The sequence below is a fragment of the Lupinus angustifolius genome, chromosome LG04, assembly GCF_001865875.1.
Source record: "Lupinus angustifolius cultivar Tanjil chromosome LG04, LupAngTanjil_v1.0, whole genome shotgun sequence".
Lineage (NCBI taxonomy): Eukaryota > Viridiplantae > Streptophyta > Magnoliopsida > Fabales > Fabaceae > Lupinus > Lupinus angustifolius.
Window position 1 is genome coordinate 14,601,700 of NC_032012.1, and position 22,551 is coordinate 14,624,250.

The window sequence follows — 22,551 nt, forward strand, 5'->3', positions numbered from 1 at the left end:
TGAGAGAACATATTAGTTATACCAAAAAAAAAATAATAGCCATTGTTTATGCATCCTACGGACAATTAAGTAATAGGATGAAATTTCAAAGGAACATGATTCATTAGAAAATAGAGGTTGAGTTTTTAATTGAAGAGGGACAAACATTAAATCCACATGGTGTGAAATTAATATTACTTTCAATCTAGGACAAAGAAATGTGTTCATGACTAACATGGTGGAGGGACTAGATATAGTCAATAAAGTAAGAGAGATCAGGGTACTTCATGTTCTTTATGTTAATAAGGAGACGAGAGGCTATTCGTATTTTTATTTTTTAAAATTAATTATCATTTTATAAAAAAATTTAAATTGTAAATTTAAATTGTCAACAATAATCATAACAATAAGTTTTAAAATGTTATGAAATTTAATATCAAATATCCATAACAATAACTTTAAAAATGTTGTTAAAAATTAGGGAGGGATTACTTATGTTGGGAAGTAAGTCCCACATCGTATACCTCATTATCTCGGGAATGGTTTAAATACATGTTGAGCTACTTTTCTCATTGCCAATTGGTTTTAAGATGGAACCTTAACTTGGTAACCCTTTGCCTGGTCCGGCAGGCTTATATGGAGGGGGCATGTTGGGAAGTTAAAAAACATATTTTATATCTTAATAACATTTACTATAGAAAAATCTAATGGTTCAAATCTACTAACTAATTCAATTTATTAGATTTTCCTAAAATGATGACTAAGATATGTAGTGAGTTTTTTAACTCACTCCTCGAGTAAATGAGTCCCTCCATAAAAATTATATACACCAATTTTTTTAACAAATAACAATTTCCTTTTCAATATATATTTGAAGGTAATCACTAAAAAAAACTCATCTTCCATCTTGTTGCCAAATGTGCTCTTCACTAAATTAAAACATTACTCTGTATAGCACAAGAAGTGTGGCAAAAAGAGTTAACACACTATCGACAACAAGACAAATTTGTTTTTCTAGTTTTTATCATCCATTATATGATAATAATAAATAGTTTCCAATGCGCGTGTCTTCAATTACATAATTTCATATTAGGTGAAGTCTTAGCCTCTTAGGTAAAGTTTCATTCACAAGTGACACATGCCAACTATTATGAATGATATCCATTTCTCTCTTGGATCTAAACCTGAACTAATTCCACAATATCATCATTGAATTTTTCCTTCAATTCTTTCAATTGAGAGTTTGTCACGGCATAAACATTTGAACTTTGTCATCATACGGTTGCAATATCATCTTGTTGATTTTGGACAAGCACTAAAATCTTTTTTTGCTAAGTAATCCATAAAATCAACAACAAGCTAGAATATAACTCTAAGAGTCCATGTACCGATTTACAAAAAATAAATGGTCAGAACTCACAGTAGACGAAAACTAAGATTGCGATCTAATATGAATTAGATTCATGAGATGAATAACACTAAATTCTTTCTCACATACTATCACATCATTTATCATTAACCAAATAGAGTATAAGGTTAAAAACTAAAGCATACTCTATTATTGAACCCGGCCCTTTCAAATTTGTACACAAGCTTAGGTGAAGTTTGAAAAGATAAATACCAGAATTTTGGGTAGAAGGTTTGGTTTCCCTAACCAAAAATATAATACCCTCCACATATTTTCACCAAACTTGCAAGAAACAAAAAAAAGTAGTCTCTAGATTTAAAATAGTGGCAGCAGAAAACACAAAACATATTCATTTCTCATTGAATGATCAACCTTGTGAGTAACATGTACCTAATATATATTTCTGCAATTACAGAAGACATCATGTAAAATTGTAATTATTTTCATACATATAACTTATTCCTTCGCTGTGCATCATTAGCTTCTCGTGTAAACAATATTGATAGGAACCCAAATCCTAGACCCATTAGAAACATATAGAAGCCTAGTTTGTTTTGTGATTATGTGGTGAATAATTAAATATTTCTATAACATTTCAATTTCCTTTTAATTTATAAATGTGCCTTATGTTATTGAGTCCAATTCTAATAGTGTAACTCTAATTCTCTAGTTTCATGTATTAAAATTTAGGTGAGTTGTTACTTGGAGGCTATAAATGAAATATGAATTTTATCCTTTAGTTTTATCTTTTTTTTGTTGGGGATCTTTTCTAATTGATGTGTAAGCAAGATTAATAAATCTTAGTAGATGAACCATTGAGTACATTTAATGATGACTATTCCAAGGTCTTGAAATTTTTCCTTGACTCTTGAGAACTATGAAGTCTAACTTAGAAAGTTGGAGTATCACTTTTTAAGGTGTCTTGAAAGTATGACAACAATTAAATCTTCCACTATGTCTTTATGATGAAGCTTTCTTCCCCCTCACTATATATAGGGGATTTGTGAGGAAGGGATGTAACAAACAAGTGAGAAAGAACAACATAGAGAGAAAGTGATAGAGTTTATATTCATTTAGTTTGAGACTTCTATTCCTAGTGAGATATTAGAGAAAATTTGTATTAGAGAAAGTTTGTATTTCCATCACTTTTGGGTGAGATTGAGTGTTATCTCTCAGTAATAGAGTCAAATATTGTAATTCTACTTTCTATAGTGGAGATATTTTCTAGACTAGGTCTCGTGGTTGTTTCCTTCTCACATTGAGGAGGTTTTTCCACAGTAAAATTCTTAGTGTTATTCTTATATTCTTCTCTATTTTCTTTATCCACTTGTCGTTTCCCCAAGTGCCTATTTTGCATTTCATAGAGGAGGGAAATTGGTTCTGAATTTTCTAAAAGTGGTATCAGAGCTCTCAGGTTCATTCGGGGAGCTTCACCTATGTAGTCCAAGATGGAAGGAGACACTAATATCTCATTTGATGAAGACATATTCAAGTTGGCAGCTGACAACTATTCCTATTGGAAGATTATGATGGAGGATCATTTCTATTGCAAGGATATGCATGAGCCTAATTCTTCCAAAGACAAGCCAGAAGATAATGGGGGCAGAGATTGGGAGCTTTCGTATTGAAAATATGTTGCAATGATTCGAAAGTATATTGATAGAAGTTTATTTGAGCATGTGTCCATATACACAAATGCTTATGAGTTATGGTCGAAACTTGAATCTATGATTCAAAAGAAAACTCCCATAAATAAACCTTTCTTGTCAAAAGGCTAGTGAAACTCGACTATAGAGATGGTCAAAGCATGATAGAGCACTTGAATTCATTCAAGGATCTTGTCAATCAATTGACAAAGATATATATGAATATAGATGACGAGCTGCAAGCACTTCTATTACTGAGTTCGTTGCCTGAAAGTTGGATACATTGGTGGTCATCTCAGCAACCTAGTCTCTGATGGGAAGGTCTCAATGGGCATTGTTTTAGACAGAATGAAGAATCCAGAAGGAAAGAATGGAGTACATCCTTCAATTCTGAACCAAATGTTATGGAGAGACGTGGAAGAAGTGAAAATCATGGAAGGAATGAACCTCGTGGAAGAAGCAAAAGCAAATTTAGAGGTCCTTCTCAATCTCGCACGAGGTCAATAACATGATATTAATTTAGTAAAGAATGGCATAAGAGATCTGAATGCATGTTGTTCTTGAAGAGAAACCAGAAAGCTGAAAATGTTCATGAAGATTTAGTTTATCCAAGAAAAAATGGTCATTAGTCTACCACAGCCGTCGCCGCAAACGATGACGTTATCCTCATTTGAGAAGCAATTACCTAAAAGTTGCATATGGTGATTATTCTTGGATCGTTGATTCTAGTGCCTTTTTCCATGTAATTCCATATGAAGGTTTCTTCTAAAAGTACAATAAAGATGATTATGGTATTGTGAAAATGGGAAACCATGTTATAAGCAAGATGGCGAGAATTGGTGATATTGTGCTGCTAACAGACATAAGGGGAAATATTGTACTGAAGGAGATGAGACATGTTCCAGATATGCGTCTCAATGTTATCTCAACGGGTAAGTTGGATGATGTTGGTTTTGTAAGCCACTTTGGTGTTGGAAAATGGAAACTAGCAAAAAGCAACCTAGTTATTGCTAGCGGCTCAAATGATGGATCTTTGAACATTTTGTTCTCGAGAAGAAAATGTTGCTACCGACTCCAAATATCTTCGGCATAGGCGATTGGGACACATGATTGAGAAAGCACTTTAGATGCTCGCCAAAGACCATCTTCCAAATATAAAAAGTTCAAATTTTAGATTCTTGTACTGATTGTCTTTATGGTAAACAACATAGAGTCAATTACCAGAGAACGTATAATCCTTCACGGAGAGATGAAGTACTTGAATTGGTGCATTCAGATGTTTGTGCGTCATCTGAAAGATCCCTTGGAGGAGCCTGCTACTTTGTCATGTTCATAGATGATCACTCAAGAAGAGTATGAGTGTACTTGTTGAAAAGCAAAGATCAAGTATTATCAGCATTCAAAGAGTTCAATTCACTAGAGGAGCGTGAGACTGGGAAGAAGTTGATGTGTTTGGAAGCAAACAATGATCGAGAGTATTATGGTCCATTTGAAGTCTATTGTAAGGCTTGTGGTTTCAGACTGGAAAAGACACCGCCAAAGACTCCTCAATTGAATGAAGTAGCTGAGAGGCTGAACCACACAATTGAAGAGAAGATCAGATGCATGTTGCAAGATGTCAATCTCCCCAAGTCTTTCTAGGATGAAGTAGTAAAGACTGTAGTGGATCTAATAAAATGGACACCTTCAAGAACCCTGAACGGAGAAATTCTAGAGGAAGTATGGTACAAGAAGAAGGCATCCTTAAACCACCTGAGAGTATTCAAAGGCTCTGCCTTCATTCACATTCTAAAAGATGAGAGAAAGAAGTTGGATGCTAAGACCAAGGAGTGCATTTACCTTGGGCCCCAAAGAATGAATTTGGATACACATTGTGGGATCCGGTAAACAAGAAAGTTGTGAGAAGCAAAGATGGTGTGTTCTTCGAGGATCAGATGATCAAAGATGTTCAAAAGAGAAATTAGTGCAAGTCAAAAGTTCACATTTGTTCAGGGAGAGATTCCTCAACAAACAGATCTTGATCATCATATAGGTCCAGAATAGATAGTCCAATAGGTAGATCCTGATCACACAAAACTTGACCAGATTAATGAAGAGTCAGATCATGATGAGGGGGTGGTAGACACACAAATGCATCAAGAACCCGAGCCAATAAAGCATCAGATGCAAGTTGAACTGAGGCGATCTGAAAGAGGCTGAATACTTTATTCCAAGTATCCTGAAGAAGATTATATCGTACTAACATATAATAGTCAACCTCAAGACTTCTCAAAAGCTATGAAGACAACTGATAAAGAATAGTGGATTAAAGTCATGGAAGATGATATGAACTCGTTACATGAGAACCACACTTATAATCTGGTGGAGTTGCCCAAAGGAAGAAAAGCCTTGAAAAATAAATGGGTTTATAGGCTTAAAGTTGAAGAAGGAAGCTCGATACCAAGGTACAAAGCTCAGATTGTTGTGAAAGGATGCAATCAGAAGAAAAGATATGATTTTGATGAGATATTTTCACCAGTGGTGAAGTATTCCTCTATAAGAGTAGCATTGGGTCTAGCACCTAGCCCAGACTTAGAAGTTGAACAACTTGATGTCAAAACAACTTTTTTACATAGAGACATCAAATAATACTTAGTTTGTCGTCTGACTGAGAGTTTATATGGTTTGAAGTAAGTCTCGAGACAATGGTACAAGAAGTTTGAATCCTTCATGATCAAATACAGTTTTAAGAAGACAACTAGTGATCACTGTGTATTCATTAAAAGGCATGAAGATGGAAACTTGATTATCCTCCTCTTATATATTGATGATATGATAATCATTGGGCGTAACAAAACCAAGATTGTTGGTTTGAAGAATGTTTTAAGAAAGTCTTTTGCTATGAAAGACTTGGGTCCCACAAAGCAGATCCTTGGAATAAGGATAATAAGAGATTGTTCCAAGAAGTTGTTATGGCTATCACATGAGAAGTACATTGAGAAAGTTCTCAAGAGATTCAACATGAATAAGGCAAATCATGTTACTGTTCCACTTGCTAGACATTTCAAGTTAACAACAATGCAATGTTCAACTAATGATGAAGAAATGAAAGAAATGAGCATAATGCCTTGTTCCTCTGTGGTTGGAAGTCTAATGTATTCCATGATTTGTACAAGACTAGATATTGCTCATACAGTTGGAGTTGTGAGTTGGTTCTTGTCCAATCCCGGCAAAGCATTGGAATGCAGTAAAGTGGATATTGAGATATATGAGGGGAACTACCAAAAGATGTTTATGTTTTGGTAATGAAGATCTTATGTTAGTAGGATACACAGATGTTGATATGGCTGGAGATATAGATTCCAGAAAATCTACATCAAGTTATCGAACTACCATTGTAGGGGAGCTGTATCTTGGCAATCCAAGTTACAAAGATGTGTTGCATTATCAACAACTGAAGTAGAATATATTGCAACATCTGAAGCTGGAGAGGATATAAAATATATGAAAAATATCTTGCATGAGTTGGATCATGTTCAATATAGATATGTTTTGTAGTATGACAACCAAAGTGCAATCCACCTAACTAAGAATCCTACGATTCATTCTCGGACAAAGCATATTGATTATCATTATCATTGGATACGAAATGCTTTGAAGAATGATGAGTTGCAGCTAGAGAAAATTCATATAGATGACAACTAGTCAAACATGATGACCAAGATAGTTTCAATCAAGAAGCTAACAGACTGTTGCAGAGGTGCAGGACTGGTGATACCCAACAATTAATTCAGGAATGAGAGATTTATTTGGAATCCTTCCTAATTGATGTTAAAGCAAGACCAATGAATCTTGGTAGATGAATCATTAAGTACATTCAATTATGGTTATTCCAAGGTCTTGGAATTATTCTTTAACTCTTGAGAACTATGAAGTCTAACTTAGAAAGTTGGAGTAACACTTTTAAAGGTGTCTTGAAAGTATGACAACAATTTAATCATCCACTATATCTTTATGATGAAGTTTTACTCTCCTTCACTATATATAGGAGACTTGTGAGGAAAAGATGCAACAAGAAAGTGAGAAAGAACAACATAGAGAGAAAGTAAGAGAGTTTATATTTACTTTGTTGGGTTTATTCAAGTGTGAAGTCCCACATTGGATATGTAGGGAGGAGTGAAAGGGTTTATAAGAAGGAAAGACCCATGGAACTAATGCCTTAAGGTTTTGGTTCAAGACGTAGTGTCTCACTTGTGACTCTTCACTCTTCCCATACCCATGTAACAATGGAACTCCCCGGTGGTTGGAGGCTCCCCGGTAGCATTCTGGTCCAACAAGTGGTATCAGAGCCGATGTTTCGGCTGGGACATGGTAGACTGGAGGGGGAGCGGACCGGAAAATGTGTGGTAGTCACACTTAAGGGGGAGATTGTTGGGTTTATTCAAGTGTGAAGTCCCACATTTGATATGCGGGGAGGAGTGAAAGAGTTTATAAGAAGGAAAGGCCCATGGAACTAATGCCTTAAGGTTTTGGTTCAAGACGTGGTGTCTCACTTGTGACTCTTCACTCTTCCCATACCCATGTAACAATGGAACTCCCCGGTGGTTGGAGGCTCCCCGGTAGCATTCTGGTCCAACATACTTAGTGTGAGACTTGTATTCCTACTGAGATACTAGAGAGTTTGTATTTCCATCCTTTGTGGGTGAGATTGAGTGTTATCCTCTTAGTAAGAGAGAGTGAAATATTGTAATCATACTTTCTGTAGGGGGGATATTTTCTGGGCTAGGTCCCCTAGTGGTTTCCTTCTCATATTGATGAGGTTTTTCTATGTTAAAATTCTTAGTGTTATTCTTCTACTCTTCTATATTTTCTTTATTCACTTGCCTCTTCCACAACTGTTCATTTTGCATCTCACATATGAGGAAAATTGGTTCTGAATTTTCCAACATTTTCCAATGAGTAGATTAAGTTCCATAGTACTCTTGGTAGATTGTTATTTGCGCTTTATCAAATATTTACCTTATATTAAATAACATATATAATATTAATTTGACAAAAATGAATTTGTTTATTTTATATTTCTTCTATTTACACAAGCATAAACGTGTCTTAAAATTGTAAAAAATATAATTTAAAAACGTGACTATACTTATTAATAAGAGCATATATTAAAGCAATTTCATTTTTCTTTAGACAAATTAACTTCTTACATTTGTTTTATGATGAGGATTTACTAATATTAATTTCCATTTTTAATAATTATTTTCAAAATAATGTTATGAAGCAAATTTCTTCAGAACAGTTTTTCAAAACAACTTTATAAAATTGTTTTCTAGACCATAAAGTATGGGATCTGTTCATGAAAGGAACCTTCGATCAATATAGAAAGGGGTAGAGACGGATGGGAATGACTCAACATACAAATATTTTAAGAGCAATGATAAAATCTAGTAACTAAAAGACTACATAATTATTCAACCTTCAGAAAATAACAAAGTAGCACCTAAATAGTGATCAGTTAGGTAATGGCAGAACTACTACTAAGCACATTTGATTTGAAAATAATAAATATTATAGTTTAAATAAAAAATAATATCTCCTCATTTACAGTATATAATCTTTGAACTTAACCAGGGATTAATGATTCTTTTGTACTTGTTCTGTACAAGTTGTACTGTGTCCAAACAAGATAATAGAGAGATGCATTATTTTAAACCAAAACCTTAATATAATATATTTCCATGTTATTTTTCTATTTATAAGCTATTCAAACTCATTCTATTATATCTTTGTGACTGTTCACGGGTAAAGGGAGAAAAGTAAGAGAATAATAAATAAATAAAAGTAGGATCTACTTATTCCAACTTACTCCTCATTTTAAATATTAATTTTATGAATATTTAATGGTTTAGATCTACTCAATAATTCAAATCATTGAATTTCTTTAGAATTGATGGGCATAATGAAGAGTACGTTTAAATATGTACACGAACAGCATAACTATTTTTATATTGTATCATCTTTTATTTATTTTCATTATCATTGTCTCTTAAAAAACTTACTCTTAGAGTATGTACATCTCTCATCATAAAAATATGTACACGGACAACGTAACTATTTTTTATACTGTCATTGTATTATCTAGTGTTTATTTTCATCATTTTTGTCTCTTCAAAAATTAATTCAAATAAAAAGTATACAATATATTAACTGTATATAAATCTTTATTACATTTAATAATAAAAGAGTCACGTAAGATTGATTGAAATTGGTCCTTATACTTGGACTGAAATGTGCACTTAACAAAAAACAAATGTGTAGTTTTTATTGGTTATTTTTTATAAAATAATAAAAACCCGCATATAAACTATTACAATTTACACATTATAATTTATTCCTTATTCAATGTCTTATTTAACGGTTATTGCTAATGACTAATGAGTGTCTTGCATTAGTTAAAAATAAATATAGCATCATAATATTAGATACCAGCTGGAATCTTTAAATTAGTAACGTTTCACATACAATATTTCTATTAGATTTTTTAATAAGTCTAATATTTGTGCATTGTATAAAGTATCCAACTATTGATTAATATATTGTATATTAGTTAATGTTGTAAAACTCAAGTTAGACATCAAACTGGAAGATGTCTCATATTAGGTTTAACCGGTTTAAACGGTTAAACCGATTGGTCTGATCTGGTGATTCTGTACATAATTAATAATTTTTATCTATAAATATATAGTTATATATAAATGTAAAACTTTATATAATTAATAATTATATTGAAATAATACATCTTCATCTTTTTTTGGACTGTAGTAAAACAATATATTAGAGCATTTGTTCCAATTTTCTTATTATTTTTAAGTAAGCTGTCCGGTTTACTTCCCGGGTTAATCCGGTTTAACCGGGTTTAACACGGTCGGATCGAATTTTCCCTGTTTCAAAGCAGTCCAACTCTCATTCAGTTAAGATTGTAAACTAGAGCAGTTTTTAAGTCCGGTCAACGGACTGTCCGGTCCGGTTCTAACACCAACACTGATATTACTCATATTATTACTATTGATTAAGAGTTTAAGACTAGGTAATTATTAAAACATAATAATAGTGTCAAAAATCTTACACTTTAAATTCGTAAAATATTTCTCTTATTATTTAAATTAATGTTTCACATGCAAGATTTGTATTAAACTTTTGATAAGTCTAATATTTGTGTATTATGAAAAAAATTTATATTATTAGTATATTATCTAAAACTTATATATTACTATGGTTAAGACTAGACAATTATAAATGTAATGATATTGTAAAAAATATTATACCCTTATATCCATAAAATATTTTCTCTCCTCAATAATTGTATGTATCTTGATTTCAAAGAAATAAATGTGCTTTTCAGATGATAAAATCGTTTGTTTATCCACTAACGTGGTTTAAGTCAGAAAATATGTGGACAATGTTATGTTATCTTAAAATATATCCTAAATCATGTTCTAATTTTAAACTAATGACAATTAAAGAAAAATATAGAAAATAATAAATATTTTATTTTTTAATTAATAAAATATATTTTCAATACATATCAACATATTATTCCAATTTCAAACGCGGCTTCACCGACACACCCATTTGTCAGTAATGGCGTTTCTTGCAGCTATTGGAATAATCATGGGTCATGGTCTCATGGGTTATATTACAAGGCAAGGTGGATTTTCAATCAATGAATAATGTGAATACTCCAAAATGAAAAAGCATACGTTGCACATCTATTTGATTTTGATATGTGTATGCCTTAATTTTAATGTATAAATTTTCAGGACCATACAAACTAAAAATGTCCTTTATTAAATAAAGGAACAAATTATTCAATAAATTTCCCTATTGCTCACAATATATAATAACATGTGTATCCCATTTCAAATGCACACAACACAACCCATTTTTGCAAAACGAGTTATAAGGATGGAAGCGACTTGCCATATTATGTTTTCACATATGTTGCAAATGTGCGTCCCTATCTTTTTTTTTTTTTGTAGAAGATATTTAGAATGAAAAATGATATATCCTCCTGCTAAATTTTTCTATCCACATAAAAGTGACATATGTTTACAAATGACGTGTGCTACTTTCTTGTAGTAGGAAAATTAATAAAAGGATATAGTAGAAAAATATAATACTATTCAAATTTTTATTTGATAATTTTCTAATAGAGTTAAAAAAGATAGCATTAGGCAATAATTTGTAAGGATAACTTGTTATTGGATCTTTAATATTTTGTGGGTAGTATCACCTATTTTCTGTCAATATTTTCACAAGTACCCATTCCGATAAGCTTTGGTAGACATTCCTATCATCAACCCAAGACTTATCCTTATAGTTAGTGCTAGTGTCATTATGGTGTTAGGTTGGGAGAATTGGAAGAAAAAAAAATGGAATTGGTGGAGATAACAGGAAGGGACAGTGCAATGCCACTACTGGATGGCAGAGACGCGGAATTTTGGTTTGGTGATTGTTGCTGAAGTTCAAAAAGGTTAATGGATCATTGCATGGATTAGTAGAAAAAAATTATATTGAAGTTAAAAGTTAATAATTAAATGTTTTATGACAGATTAAATTAAGTTACATAAATAATAATGACATACTTTATAAAGTGATAGAAGGTGTGCTTTTGTAAAGATGTAACCGCATTATTATTTTATGATATTAAGTATTAAATTTGTATTTTAATTTTAAAGAATTAGAATATTTTTTATTGAATGTAATTCATATTATAATTTTGTATTTATTATAATATCCAACTTAAAGTAAGATGTATTAATTATAGTTATCTAGGATTATATAGTTTTACTTTATAAATAAAAAATATAAAAGACAAAATAAAAAATAGAATCACATTAATAATTGTTTTAAGTTTTAGTTTTATATATAGTATAGATACTAAAGTTATGTTGGGGGAGATCATCTTCATTTCATGTACATTTATTTTTTTGGATGATTTAGAATTTTACCAAAATTTAATTCATAGTTTTATTATATAGATTCATTCATTATTATAGAGATTAAGCTCTTCTGCATTTACTTGGGTAAAGAAAAACAATTCACTATATTTCATATAATTCACAATTATATCTATTTCTTATATATTTTTTATCTTACCGTCTTATGTATGTTTCCATATAATAAAATACATATCAATTAGATGTTGTTCAAATAATGTAAGGTTTTATTAGATTATCAGAGAGACTAAAAAATTAAAAGATTAATTTCCGGGAGCAACACTTATTAGACGATATAGTCACACCATAAAAGAGATTAATTCCTTAATCATTGGTAGAGAGAGCAAAACAGGTTGTCCAACAACCTGTTTTGCTCGTACTCGCAAATGCGTACAAAATTAAAGCGGGTAGGGGCATGTATGCATTGTCATAACGGACATAAATTCCATGCTCGACCCGTTTTAAAACAGGCTAACCGGCGGCCTAGGCATTGATAAATAAAAATTAAAAAAAAAAAATCATAGAATAAAGTAACAAAATTAAATAAAGTATTTCAAGAAAATTTTCTTAAAAATATTTTGATATTTTAAATGAAATTGAACAAACTATATCACATTATAATGTTTTGAGTCATTAAATCATATTATATAATATTTTGTTTGACTTTTTCTAAATTTTTCTCTTATGTCATATTCAGAGGCTGTTCTCATTGCCCAATAGAAATCCTCACAGGTTAATGTACAAATTTTTTATGCTCTGCCCGCAAAATTTTACGTGCTATACAGACGGCTTTGCAAGCTTTGTGCATTTCACCATCTATAATCATTGAGTGATGAGATACCTTAATAATACCAAAAAAGAATATAATAAAATACATAAAACACACTATTAAATATTGATATCCAAATTTCAGTGTAAGAAAAACATTTTACAGTCCATTGACATCGGCCACTCACAACCGACAAGGAAAGTGTTAGGCAACCTATACAAATGCTCAGTCAATTCTGTCACTATACTTTGAAGACTCTAGTCCAGTCTAGTACCAATAATGAAACACATTTCTTATATTTTGTTAGTGTGATTCACACCACTCAAACTCCATTCATCCTCCTCTATTCTACTTTATTAATATGGTATGAGTTATCAAACAGATTAGGATACAATATATTGATATAATACTTTAAACAGTGACTTATTAATTAATCTACATACTACTGAAATTAATATGTTAACATTAATATTAAAAAATAATAAAGAATATGTTAAATACTTTTATTTAAACTATCTATTAAAAGAAATGTCTGACTTAATATTATATCATGTTCTTAAAAGTAAAAAAAATGTAATAATTATGTGTATGATTCTCTACAATAATATTTAAATAAAAATTAAGTCATTTTTATATAGTTTTTTAATCTTAAATGAAAATCGCAAGTATAATGATACATATAAAATAAAAATCGATTAATATAATTAATTTTGATTAATATAATTGTGCGATCAGTATAAATAGTAGTATGAAAAACCCTTTTACCTAATCTCTGATTACACCGACTGATACCATTTTCATAATTATAATAACTGGCACAATAACAAGAATTATATGGCCACTTGCCTATACAACAGATCAGAATTTTAGAATGTACTTTTATTGTACTAGTCCGAGGATAATCCTTTTAAAAGTTAATATTTTTGTATTGTAAATATTTTTTTTTTTACATTTCCAATATATTATATATTATATATTATAATATATAATAAATTATACTTTTTTAAAATTAAATAATATCCAACACATAAATAATAAATTTGATATACACATTCGTAGGCACGTTCCTGTTGCAATTGGTACTCCTCAAACACTGGTCTTAAACAGTACTTTTGTACATCTACATACAACTCTAAACTCTCTCACCTTCTTCATTTCTGAGTTCCATTCTCTCCCAAAAATAGCAATAAACAACATCACAACCCTTCAATCTTCATGGCTGATGCCACAAAATATGTTCCAATCGGTGTTAGTACTAATAACCATCACTTTCTCACAGACCTTAAAAGCATTTTCTCCATTCTCAAAGCAAGAAAAACTGTTACTTTTGCATATACTTTCACAGTTGTCTTTGTTTTTGTCACTGTTTTCTTAGCTTTCTCTCCTTCTTCAAATGCTTCTTCTCCTTGGTTTACAAACATATTCTCCTCTTCTACTACAACATTTGATTCACACCAATCTCAATTTTCTTCCTTCTTCTCATTCATTTTTCCAAACACTTCCACCATAAATAATGAAACTTTCAAAGCACCCTCTTTAGTTAACACAACTCAAACTTCTGCTAATTCATCACAAGATTTAGTTTCAGCTCCAAAAAACTCAACTTTGCAAGCGAATTCAACTACCCTTAAGGAAGTAGGTGTTAAAAATCAAACTTTGAAGCCTGATGAAGCTAAATCTGTGAACAAAAATCAAACTACAAATGCTACAACTTATGCAGCCAATGTTTCAAGTTCTGATTCTGCTTTTTCTGCTGTAAAGGGTGTTGTATCAAATAATCACACTGCTTCTTTGGAGAAGAAACAAAGCAAGGGGAAAAGTTCAATAGAGGGTGATGAATGGTTGAAATCTATGATAAAGTGTGATTTTTTTGATGGAGAGTGGGTAAAGGATGATTCATACCCTCTTTATGATTCAGGTTCTTGCACTGATTTTTTTGATGAACAGTTCAATTGTATTAGAAATGGAAGACCTGATAAAAACTATCAGAAATATAAGTGGAAGCCTAAGGGATGCAATCTCCCAAGGTATGCAAATCTTATGTACCTGGGGTTGGTTCTATTATTCTTCATAGCATTTATTGATTTGGGTTAAGTTTTTTTTGTATCTTGAGATCATTCTAGATCTTGATTTAAGGGTAAAGTTTAATTTTTAGTATTTTCTAAGGTTCGAATCTGAGATCTTGTGAAATTGAGCACCTTGCCACTTAGATCAAGTCTGTGGTTTTAATTAAATTGAGACAAAAGTTGATTTTTTTTATAATCTGTTTTCAATGCAAGGAAGTTTTTGATTATAAGTAGTTTGGGACACAAAATAAGTTAATCTGAATTTACACTATAACTTGTTTTGTGTCTAGTACTTTTTAATTTGATGAATGTTTGTTTGTGACTTTGTGTTAGTCCAAATTCACCAAGATTTTTCAATTTTATGTTAATGTTTTACTGAGAAATTTTGTGGGGTTGCTTTGGAAGTTGCTATTTTTGTACTTTGCTTGAATTGATCCATCTGATATTTCTTTTGGGGTCTGAATTTGGTTGAATTTGCTAATATGTGTTCATTGTTGAATTGCTTGTAGATTGGATGGGCGTCGAATGCTGGATATGTTGAGGGGAAAGCGATTGGTTTTCGTCGGCGATTCTCTCAATAGGAACATGTGGGAATCTCTGATTTGCATACTGAGAAATGCTGTGAAAGATAAAACTAGAGTTTATGAAGCAAATGGCAGAGTCCATTTCAGAGGCGAAGCTTCGTATTCGTTCATATTTAAAGTATGTATTGAACTCTTTCAAATCCTACTTTTCTATCTTTCTGTTTCATTTTGTTATTCTTTTCCTCATGATGTTGGTCTGGTACTATCAATGGCATGACAGGATTACGACTTCACCGTGGAGCTTTTCGTGTCGCCGTTCTTAGTTCAAGAGTGGGAAATGCCTGATAAGAATGGAACAAAGAAGGAAACGCTTCGTCTTGATTTAGTTGGTAGATCTTCGGATCAATATAAAAATGCAGATATCATTGTCTTCAACACTGGTCATTGGTGGACTCATGATAAAACTTCTAAAGGGTAAACAAATATTGCAACTTCCTTTTCATACATTTTATACATCACAGTCTACATATATATATGCGAAATTGTTTTCTAAATTCTATGATAAGAGGGGAACATTGTGATTAATGTAAACTATATTTTGATGAATATATCCAGGGAGGATTATTACCAAGAAGGTAGCCATGTCTATCATGAACTAAATGTTCTCGAGGCATTTCGAAAAGCTATAACAACTTGGAGCAGGTGGGTTGATACCAACGTAAACCCATCCAAGTCTTTGGTCTTCTTCAGAGGCTATTCTGCATCCCATTTCAGGTAAAGTACAAATGAATTTGTGATTGTTTCACTTATTTTGATGTCACACTACTCTTGGTTTTAGTTTCATCATTCGAAGTTTGAGGAGAAATTCTCTCATAAACCTAATGCATCCAAGTTGGACGCGTTAGGCCAATCACATCTTTAGTTAATGTAGTTAATAATTAGTTACCATAATCGATCATACTCGACTGGCCTAATTCTTCAACCAACTTCGATGCTCCATGTTTATACAAATTAGACTATGGAGCTTAAAATACCTACTGATTAAACAAACTTTTCTGTTTCTATTATCATATTGCAGTGGTGGGCAATGGAATTCAGGTGGAGCATGTGACAGTGAAACTGCGCCGATCGATAATGAGAAGTACCTCAATGAATACCCACCTAAGATGAGGGTATTGGAAAAGGTCTTGAAGTATATGAAAACTCATGTCACTTACTTGAATATCACTAGAATGACAGATTTTCGGAAGGATGGTCATCCCTCGATTTATCGGAAGCAAAACCTATCACCCGAGGAAAGGAAATCGCCATTGTTATACCAAGACTGCAGTCATTGGTGCCTTCCAGGTGTTCCTGATGCATGGAATGAGGTTCTGTATGCTAAACTTCTAATGAGACAATATCAGAATCAACATCAATAGAAGAGAGGGTAATGGTAATACACTACCATATCTCGGATAAGGCTTCTCTAAAGTAAGCTTGAGCGTAAACTGATTAACCAAGGGTATATCGGGTCTTGATTAGTTACAATAGATCTCGACTCACTTTAACTAATCATTAGTGACATCCTTGGTTGATCACTTTATGCTTGAGCTTACATTTAGAGAAGTTTTTGTCCACATACTTCTGTCTCATTTATATTTAATGAGTTAAGCTGAAGCAAAAACAAATGCAATATACCATTTTTGTCCCATCCATTTCTAGGATAGGGAAAGAAAGATACCATACAGAAAATGCCCTTTTATTTTGTTTATATAGCTAATAGTAACAAGATATAATTGAGATATGAGTACCTTGTAACTGTGCAATGAATTTGTTCATATGTATTGCATCTTCATTTTCTTTCTAGCTATAAAACTGTAATAGATTACACTTTGTTTAATAGAATCAAAACTTTAAGATGAACTAGTCCTCATGTTGGCACTGGATTTGAAATCACATTCTTGTGAGATATGAAGTGAATCTTTATCAATTGGACCAACAATGTTGGTCAAAGTGCTTATATTTAACTATGTGGCTAAAAAAATTAATTGCTAAGTTTTTAGAACAGTTTGTTTATTATATACATAAAATCTTTATGGCATGTATGCTATGAAATATGGATACGGATACGTGTGTTGGATACGATATGTATCCAATACGTCAATACACATTTTCTCTAAAATATAGGATACGATACATTCAAGGATATATGTATAAAATAATAAAAAACACATAAAATATGGTAAAATTATAAGTGTAAATCATAATATCAAAAGTAGAAAATATAATGAAAATTGTAAATCATTGTCCTCCAAAATTCCAAGTACTAAAATTAGAAAATATAGTAGAATGATTTGTAAAATTGATAAAACGTATCCTATCATCCTATTTTTGTTGAAAATGTATTAGATAGTATATTTATCTTTATTTATTTTAATTTTTGGATACTCTAAAGATATATATCTTTCACAAATCCAAATGTATCCATATCGGATATGTGTCCGACCTAGGGTGAGAATATTCAATATATCTGCGCTTGAGAGGATGTATGCCTATAAAAGGCTTTCGTGCTATATACAAGACTTATAAACAGATCTGGTTGTTGAGCCTAAAGAAACAGTGTCATGCTTAAGCCTTGACATTATAAAGCAGACGCAGGCTTATTTAGAAAAAAGCTACTTCATTGAATCCTCCCCGATTAGACTTCAGAAAGTAAATAAAGTTATAGCACAGCATCTCAGCGAATTTAATGGATAACATAGATTTATTATTTTATAATTTCTCTAATTTGACATGCAAGTAGCTTTTTAATTATACTAAGATTTTATTTACGAATTGAATTTTGAAAGATTCAAAATCATTTTAAATATATCTTATGACTCACAAACCTTTTCATTCACTCGATCACTCAAAAAAAAAACTAATTCACAGACAAATCCTAAAAATTCATCCTATTTCCAACCCTCATTGCAAATCTTTTTATAAGCCAATTAAAATCAGATGAACTCTTAAAAAGGATTCATCACACTTAGACTTTAAAGAATTAAAAAATGAGGACTATATAAATTCGTTAATTCACCGTCCTTCCCTTATTCGTTTCTCTCCCATTTGATATTTCTGCCATAGTACAATTTCCCATGTATAAATTCCTAACTTCTATCCCACATAACTAACCCCCTAATAACTATGTGGAAAAACTAAACATAAAAACTACTCTTATGTTCAAACTATCTTTGTGTTTGTTGTAGAGTATATCCTTCAAAAATCAATATCTATCTTAATGTTGTGCAAAATAATGGTTCAAATACAGAACTTCTTGTCTTGAGTGTGAAGGAAAGATAATGTGGCAAGAAAAAGTGGATGGAATCAAGTTGGAACCAGCTTTAGGGTGCATGAATTTGGTCGAATTGGGTTGACCTTGCCATGAAGGAAGGTCACTAGCCTCCTCCATCTATATCTTACCTTCCTTGGAAGGAAGATCCAATAATATCATGAGTTGGGATTGTCTTATTTAAAACCTAAGACCATTACTTATACCTGTCTGTACTTTATATGCAGGTTTTTTACGTGTATTTCTGATTACCTGCAGATACAACGGCTACCTACAAGTTTTTATATTATGGCTACCTACAAGTTTTTATATTTTCAATGTATTTCTAACTTTATACTTCTATTATGTTTTGCATGAGATGAAGTTTAATTATTTTGTGCATTTTGATTGAACATTTTGACAAAAATTCTAAATCTATTGAAGTTTTCTACTTGTATGATTTGTTGTTCTCATTCCTTAACAAAAAATATATATTTTTCTTTGCAAGACATGTGTGTTTCTATACATGTAATTGTATTTATAGAATGTTTCACCACCAAATTTAATAAAAGATGTAAATAAGATAAAAAAATGTAAACAAAGTAAAAGGAAAAAATGTACATAGTGTAATGATGGTCAGAATAATATATTTTTTATTTTAATTAAAGATAATATAATAATCACATATATACTACAGATATTTTTAAAAATCATATGTAGAACCCGCACCCATTTGTGATCCATACCGTACGGATTTTACTTACGGATATGAGTTTTTTTGTCATCCCTAATTTTAACATTCATTTATCTGTAAGCCTATGTTTGTACTTATGACAACTTTTGGATAGATGTTTGGACCTATGACAATTCCTAGGCGTTTCATGGAAGTATTCCCTTATAAGATGGTTTGCAGACCGAATCACTACGTTCTAAGTTGGTCAGTTCATATCTGAGCTTATTTCTAGAAAATCTTTTAGCCACATACTTCTATCTCATTTATGTTTAATGAGTTAAGATGAAGTAGAAACACATGTAATATACCATTTTGTCCCATCCATTCCATGATAGGAAAAGAAGATATTGAAAATGTCCTCTTTTTTTGTTAAATTCCATTCAATAAAGTTACTGTCAAAACCTTAATAACTAGCCGAATTAAATACAGTTCTATTCTATAAGATCTTAATAAGGTTTATCATTTTCCTTGATGTTAGATTATATTTTAAAACAATTTTAAGTCCTATAATGTCAAATATAAAGTTTTATAGTGATCATACTATGTTCATACACCTATTAGAATCCAATTCATTATGGTTCTATCCTACAAGACCTTAATATGGTTTAAATCCCTTTTCTAGAGGTCAGATAATATTCTGAAAAACTTTTGAATCATATAATGTCAAATATAAAGTTTCGTAATTGTCATATTCATACACATATTATAATCCAATTCACTATATTCTATCACACAACACCTTAATAAGGTTTAAAAATCATTTTTTCTAGATATTAGATTACATTCTAAAATATTTGAGTCATGATATCAAATATAAAGGTTCATAATTGTCATATCATATTCATATACATATGAGAATCGAATTCACTATAACTCTATCATATAAGACCTTAACAAGATTCAAAATCTTTTTCCTATACGTTAGATTACACTCTAAAATATTTTTGAATCATATGATGTCAAATATAGAGTTTCACAATTATCATATCATGTATATACATCTATTAGAATCTAATTCGCAATCTTATTGTGCAATTCTAGATAAGAACCCACTTTAATGGATTGAGTTACTTTCTTATAGTCAAACTAAATTCTATGGTGGTTTGGAAAAAAAATTATATCCAAAATTGAAGTTACTATACTCAACCCATTTGCTACATGAAGTTACAGGATATGAAGCCATCATGTACATACTAAACAAGAACAAGGGGTATGAAAATGAATTTTCACATAATACTTCAACATTATGCATACTAATTGCATAAAATTGTAGAAGTAATAAACCTATGTATATTTTGTTCTACTAACATTTTGCAGGAAGATTGTGATAAGAAGATGGGTGTGTCTATGATGTTTATTCCAATTTGAGAAGGAACAAGTCTCCTAAGAAATGAAAGGAAGAATAGAAATTTATGAATATTAGCTTATCCATTCATTTCAACACAGCAGTATTATATAACCAATACAAATAACTACTTCCCTAAGATTAAGGATTAGAGGACAGTTTCCTCATAACCTCCTAATCTAAAACATGTAACTGTAATAATTAACTACTACATTTATCTATAATTTATTTAACATAATGTGCATGATGTGTAGGAGGCTTTGTCACACGTTTGGGTCTACTTGCAGCAATTGAAGACCCAATCTCAGCAATACTTCTTTGTGCAGTAGGCTCGTCCATATCATTACCCATGTCTCCAAGACAAATCTTGTCCTCAAGATTGAAAGCAGGAAAAGCAGCCTCAAATGTTGTTATGCGTTCCCAAGAAGCTTCTGATGCGTTTTGACCCTCCCAATGGACTAAAATTTCTTCATCTGTGTTTACTAAACGACGTCCAATAATTGCAAGTGGTGTTGCGCCAGTAGTGTCAGCAGCATTCGCAAGATGGAGAGGACAAATTTGCATGTCGGGTTGGCGAGGGCAAGGTTTCAACAGTGAGACGTGAAATACAGGATGAATACGAGCTGTGGCTGGTAGTTCAAGCTCATATGCAACAACGCCGATGCGACGTAAGATGCGAAAAGGGCCGTAAAACATTTTTGCTAACTTTTGGGAAGCACGACGGTGCACAGAGATCTGCCGGTAAGGTTGGAGTTTCAGGTAAACCCATTGACCCGCTAAAAATTCCTTTTCTTGTCGCTTGGAATTTGCCTGTTGAACCATGCGGTGCCTAGCTCTTGCAAGGTTATGTTTTAACAGCTTCAGTGTTGCATTTCTTTTGGACAAGTTCTCATCCAGAGTGGCAATGTTAGAGGAACCAGAAGCATAAGAGACTAGTGATGGTAGAGCACGACCATAAAGAGCTTCAAATGGGGTCATCCCAATGGCTGAGTGATGAGAAGTATTATACCAGAATTCAGCAAGTGAAAGAAAATGTGTCCAATGTTGCGACTCCTCACTGACAAAGCAACGTAAATATGTTTCCAAGCATCTATTAAGTACTTCAGTCTGACCATCAGATTGGGGATGATAAGAACTGCTAAATGCCAAGGTAGTACCGAGAGATTTAAACAATTCATTCCAAAATTTACTGAGGAATATTTTATCCCTGTCACTAACAATTGTTTTTGGAGTGCCATGTAAACGATAAATTTCATAAAGGAACACAGTGACAAGATATGCTACGGAAAAATGGGTCGGCAAAGCAATAAAATGAGCATACTTGGTTAGGCGATCAACCACAACCCAAATAACTGTTTTGTTTGAAGAAGGTGGTAAATTGGTGATGAAATCCATTGATATATCCTCCCAAACCTGTTGGGGAATTGGAAGTGGTTGCAGAAGGCCATAAGGAGCTTGAGTACTATATTTTTTGAATTGGCAAGTAGAACAATTGCTGATAAAAGTTTTCACATCTGCATACATTCCAGGCCAATAAAAAACAGCAGATAAGCGAGACAAAGTTGCTTTAATTCCAGAATGACCACCGAGAGGCGAAGAATGGTATTCTTCTAACAAAGAAGGAATGAGATCTGCATCATGAGGTATGAATATACGTTCTTGGAAATAAAGAATTCCAGACCTGTAATGAAATTTTTGCTGCATTGTTGAATTGTGATGAAGTTTTGATAGCAATTGTTTTCCCATAGGATGATCAACATAAAATTGTTGGAGTTGATTGAATAATGGAAAAAATGGGGAACTCACAG

At 31.9% G+C, this 22,551-nt stretch overlaps 1 protein-coding gene across 2 annotated transcripts; it reads left to right on the plus strand.

Moving 5' to 3' along the window:
* LOC109345956 (protein trichome birefringence-like) lies at positions 13,838–17,278 on the plus strand. Of its 2 annotated transcripts, XM_019585268.1 has the most exons (6): positions 13,838–14,431; positions 14,474–14,810; positions 15,359–15,551; positions 15,654–15,847; positions 15,989–16,147; positions 16,452–17,278. In XM_019585268.1, the coding sequence occupies exons 1-6, from the start codon at positions 13,999–14,001 to the stop codon at positions 16,792–16,794; spliced, it is 1,659 nt and encodes a 552-aa protein (XP_019440813.1). In that variant the 5' UTR covers positions 13,838–13,998; the 3' UTR covers positions 16,795–17,278. The 2 variants fall into 2 exon arrangements, with proteins under 2 accessions (XP_019440813.1, XP_019440812.1); XM_019585267.1 differs by having other exon boundaries at positions 13,838–14,810.

Coding starts and splice junctions, on each gene's coding strand:
- LOC109345956 (XM_019585267.1), top strand. CDS start 13,999: ATGGCTGATGCCACAAAATATGTTCCAATCGGTGTTAGTACTAATAAC. Junction 15,552..15,653: donor CGTATTCGTTCATATTTAAA/GTATGTATTGAA, acceptor ATGGCATGACAG/GATTACGACTTCACCGTGGA. Junction 16,148..16,451: donor TATTCTGCATCCCATTTCAG/GTAAAGTACAAA, acceptor ATCATATTGCAG/TGGTGGGCAATGGAATTCAG.